Source organism: Sinocyclocheilus rhinocerous, unplaced genomic scaffold, assembly GCF_001515625.1.
Source record: "Sinocyclocheilus rhinocerous isolate Xijiao unplaced genomic scaffold, SAMN03320098_v1.1 scaffold688, whole genome shotgun sequence".
Lineage (NCBI taxonomy): Eukaryota > Metazoa > Chordata > Actinopteri > Cypriniformes > Cyprinidae > Sinocyclocheilus > Sinocyclocheilus rhinocerous.
The window spans coordinates 1,746,329-1,751,562 of record NW_015651641.1 but is presented as its reverse complement, the minus strand read 5'-3'; the positions used below and the strand labels follow the sequence as shown (position 1 = coordinate 1,751,562).

At 33.8% G+C, this 5,234-nt stretch overlaps 1 protein-coding gene across 1 annotated transcript in view; it reads right to left on the bottom strand.

The window, feature by feature from the left end:
• Positions 1–3,241: 3,241 nt before the first annotated feature.
• Positions 3,242–5,234, bottom strand: part of LOC107713273 (chondroitin sulfate N-acetylgalactosaminyltransferase 1-like) — a 48,306-nt gene continuing 46,313 nt past the window's right edge. Inside the window, exon 7 of the mRNA XM_016518731.1 lies at positions 3,242–3,711. Coding sequence (XP_016374217.1) covers positions 3,422–3,711 — 290 coding nt within the window. The 3' untranslated portion in view covers positions 3,242–3,421. The remainder of the gene's footprint in view (positions 3,712–5,234) is intronic.

Genomic DNA, 5,234 nt, shown 5'->3' with positions numbered 1-5,234 from the left:
CATGACGGACAACAGCTAAGGCTCATTACAGCCAATCGCGTGTCTCTCGGCATAAAGCCACGCCCACCACGCCCACACCCATGCGTCTTTATAATTAGATCAATATATAGACCATGACTGTCTTGAGAAAAAAATATATCTCAAACAAATAGTTATGGATAAACAGTTTGTTTTTGTTGTGAATCTATAAAAAATATTGGCTGAAAAAAAAAAAACATTTTGAAAGAGCAAAGTATTTAATTTGAGCATGTATCATATATTTGTAGTTGCATATCATTTATATTTGTATTATATATTCTTAAACTTTTATATACTTATACTTGTATTAGCCTTTATCTCTCTTTATCTCTCTAGTTATTGGTATCGGCCACTGAAAAATCCACTACTAATACTACTAATACTAATACTAATAATAATAGTTTATTGCAACAAATGTAAAATTTTGTAAGAAATATAAATAGTGAGCAGTAAGATCTTATGTTTACAATGTTTAAAGTATGTAACAATAAATAATGTAGTAATGATTTAATAACAGAATAACAGGAAAAGTAGTTTATATATTGAGAAAATGTCATTTTTTAATTAAAAATGCTAATCATGAACACTCAAATGGCATTCATAACACAATTTGAGTTTGATATCAAAATTATGCAGCTGAATCGTTACTCTTTAAGTCTTACTCTAAAATCACAATACACATCTTTAGTTTGCTGAGCCATTAAATGGTGTTCTTCACAATGTCATATAAAATCAATAAAAAAGATTAAATTAAAAACTAGTTTTCAAAGTGTATTGGTTTCAAATTTTCAAAAATCCCAATACACATCATCACATGGCAAGCCAAACAGATACTAGAGTTCATGAAGATTTAAATTAGTTACGCAATACTGCCATCTAGAGGTAATATCTGGACACATAATTTTCAATGGTGATATTAGTAAATGATGTATGAAAATCAGTGACTTTTTTTCCTTCATTTTATTCTGCTTTGGCCTCAAAAAATCTAAATGACTTTTCATTTACAATAAATCAGAGCGAATTCGTGTCAAAACAATATATTTAAAGAATATATAACCATACACGCTTCAAGGTTTTAGGGTGAAAAAATGTCACACTTAAAAAATAAAAAACAAACCTGAAGTCTTTGATATACCTGACAGGCGTGTATTCTGACTGAACTTCAATAAAATTCAGCTAAATCTGAAGATGATAAATTGTGCACAAATATAGCTAAGTATTTGGAAGGGTCACTTAAATAAACCCTCTAACAAATACTGTTAATCTTCAGCACTCATAATACTCTTTGCGAACAAAATTCTTTGTCATACAAAATATCACTCAGATATTACAATTCTTGGTGTCTTTGAAATCAAAATTAGAATTTGATTAGATTATTAAAACTAGTACATTTGTTGTGTTTGAGTATATAATGAAGTTCCTCTGTAAAACCATCAGCTCACTGTCTATTTTAATAAATGGCACCACAAGGTGGCACCACAACATTAATAAATTGCAGTTCTTTGAACCACTCGTCATATGAACTATCGCACAGCTGTCTACACAACATGCATTAGCCCTCAATCTTCTTCTCACTCATCGATTCACACACACACACACAAAAAATTGAAACAAAGTGTCTCATCTAAATGTCATTTGTATCGGTTGGTATAATACAGAATGCTTTCTGAAAGACAGCGGTTTATCAGCGTAACCCACTGACCGGGTGAAGTGCATTACAGACACATCATGTGCTGCATCTCTATAATACTGTGGATCATATTGTATCACTCCAAAGAGACTTGAAGGTCCTTTACTGCGCTCCCACGCTTGACTATCTTGTCTTGAGGGAATGTCTGTCTGCTGCTCTGTTCCTGTGGCGTCTCTTGGTTATCTCTGTGTTTGGGTTTGCATATGTGTGTGTGCGTCAGTTTGACTAAAACCGGCTCTTCACTGAAGGCAGTACTGTATAATTTTTCCACTTCCCCTCTCATGCATAACATAAATGAATTCTGTCATCATTTACTCGCCCTAGTGTCAAATTATTGTTTCCTCTGTGGAACATAAAAGGAGAACTTCTGAAAAATTTACTGGATGCTCTTTTCCATTCGATTTACAATCAAGCAAGTTTTTTCCCGGACTTTTTAATGAATAAAAAGTTCAATGAACAGCATTTATTTAAAACATAAATCTTTTGTAACCTTATAAATGTATTGCTCTTTTCCATTCGATTTACAATCAAGCATTTGGGAATAATTAAGATTTATTTTTTAAAAGAAGTATCTTATGCTCAGCAAGGCTGAATTTGTTAGATAAAAAATACAGTAAAAATGGTAATATTGTGAAATATTTTTTACAATTCAGAATACTTGTTTTCTCGTTGAATATATTGTAAAATGTAATTTATTCCTGTGATGCAAAGCTGAATTTTCAGCATCATTACTCCAGTCTTCAGTGTCACATGATCCTTCAGAAATCTTTCTGATATGCCGATTTGGTTCTCAGTTTTTATAAATTATTATCGGTGCTCAATTATTAATAATGTTTCTTATTATTATCAATGTTGAAAGTAGTTTTTGCTGCTTAATATTTTTGTGGAGTTTTTTCCCGGACTTTTTAATGAATAAAAAGTTCAATGAACAGCATTTATTTAAAACATAAATCTTTTGTAACCTTATAAATGTATTTTACTGTATTTTTATCAAATAAATGGAGCCTTGGCGAGCACGAGACTTCTTTCAAAAACATTTAAAAAATCAGAATTATTTCAAACATTTGGATGGCAGTGTACTTCATTTTATACTACATTTCAAGACTTCTAAAGCCATACAACAGAAACAGAAATTTTTGTTTTAAAAAACACAGATCAGTCTGATTCAAGAGTGAATCATTCAACCTGTGATTCAATAAAAAGATTCAATGCTTCAATTCAATTCTTCTCATGAACATAATTTGGGCTTCACGTGGACCACTTTTATAATGATTTTACGGTGCTTTTTGCATCTTTTTTGAAGCTTCAGTCAATATTCACTGTGAAAACAGCAAAAAGAACAACCAGAGCTCTGCTTCCACAGAACAAACGTCAAATGTCATTAGGCTTAGTAAATAAGAACAGAATGTTCCATTTTTCGGGTGAACAATCCCTTTAAGAGCATGTATACAAGCGGTAAAAGTCCATCAAGATTTTTTAGCTCCGCTTCGCTGTCTTCACGTGGACCACTTTTATAATGATTTTACGGTGCTTTTTGCATCTTTTTTGAAGCTTCAGTCAATATTCACTGTAAAAACAGCAAAAAGAACAACCAGAGCTCTGCTTCCACAGAACAAACATCAAATGTCATTAGGCTTAGTAAATAAGAACAGAATGTTCCATTTTTCGGTGAACAATCCCTTTAAGAGCATGTATACAAGCGGTAAAAGTCCATCAAGATTTTTTAGCTCCGCTTCGCTGTTTCTGTTTGCGGAGGTGCGCCTCGATCTCGTGTCTGAAGAGCAGCATGCCCAGCTGGCCGTGCGAGGCCTCGTTCATGGCTTTGGACTGCATGCACATCTTGTACTGGTCTGGAGGCAGTTCATCAGCGCAGCGTTTCTCATGCCACAGGTGGAAGAGGCCGCGTGACGGGGCGCGCACCACTAGCAGATTACTGTGGAGGTACTTCCTGTATAGGTGGACGTCCTCGCCACCCCAGCCTTTAATGTCCACATCGAAACCACCTGTAAGAGGAGGAGACAGGCAAAATGTGTGCAATGACCATGAGCATTAGGAAATTTCATGGATCCCTCAAGAAGTACAGAGGTGGAGCTCAAGCATTTAATGCCAGTCTTTCTCAAGATACTGAAATCATTCTAAAATACTTTTAAAATAATTAAATGCAATTATTAAAACTGTTTGTTCCCCCATAGTCTCAACATGTTCAGTATGCACTGTAAAAAAAAAAAAAGGTTGTCAGGTAACCTCAAAATGTGGTAAACCACTTTTTTTTATATTTATTTCAATGACTTACCCTGTAACATAAAGCTACAGTTCAACCAAAAATCTTTTTTCTGACTTTCTTCTGATGAACACAAAAGAAGAGAATATATCAACTGTTTTTGTCCATATATATATATATATATTTTTTTTTTTCATATATCAAGGTTGAATCACAAGCATAAAGGGCTTCTTTTAAGTTCCACAGAAGAATGAAAGCCGTACAGTTTTGGAATGACATGAGGTTGAGTAAATTATGACATTTTTTGAGTGAACTATTCTTTAAGAAAAGAAAATTGCAGTTAAGAAGAATTTTATTCTAATAAGCATAGTTCACCCCAAAATGAAAATTCTGTCATCATTTACTTACCCTCAAGTTTTTCCAAACTTATATGATTTTATTTCTTCTGCAGAACACAAAAGAAGATATTTTGAAGAACATTTTTGTTCCTATTGACTTCCATTATGCTCTTTGACCATAAAATGGAAGTCAATAGGAACCAAAACTGTTTGGTTACTAACATTCTTCAAAATATCTTCTTTTGTTTTCCAGAAATGATACAGGTTTGGAACAACATGGGGTTGAGTAAATGATGGCAGATTTCTAATTTTGGAGCGAACTATCCCTGTAATAATGTTTTGTGAATCCAGCACCATATCAGGCAAAAATAGCTCCTATTTATTTAAGGCAACAACAGCACATTTAAAATTATTGTTAATGCGACCAGCTGCAATAATAATAATGTATCCGCAGAAAGAAAATGTTGAATAAACACTCTGTTTACACACATCTTCTGTTGTTGTTAAAGGGAAGCTTGAACTTCCCTCAGGACAAACAGCCCGCTTTATCAGTACATTTAATCAGGCTCTTTATTATCTATGTGTTCAGAATATCAATGCCAGACGACTGAGATGATTTTGTTCCATCACAATGCGGCAATTAATCACATCAAACTTGATGAAGCATTTTAATCTCCTCATGAAAATGAGTTGCATTACCAGCTGCTGTTCCACAGGGGGGACGTGATCATGACTGCCGTAGATTACAGCTGGGTTGTACTGGCTGAAGAGAACGGGGTAAAACACTTTCTTTCCTAAGACAAGGTGATCACACAGCTGTTTATGATATGAGCACAGCATATATTCCTCATTTAAACACTTCATTAGATGGTCATTCAAAAGTTTGGGGTGGTGAGATTTTTTGTTTTTGGAAGAAGTCTTTTATGTTCACCAAGGCTGCATTTATTTGATCGAAAATACAGTAAAA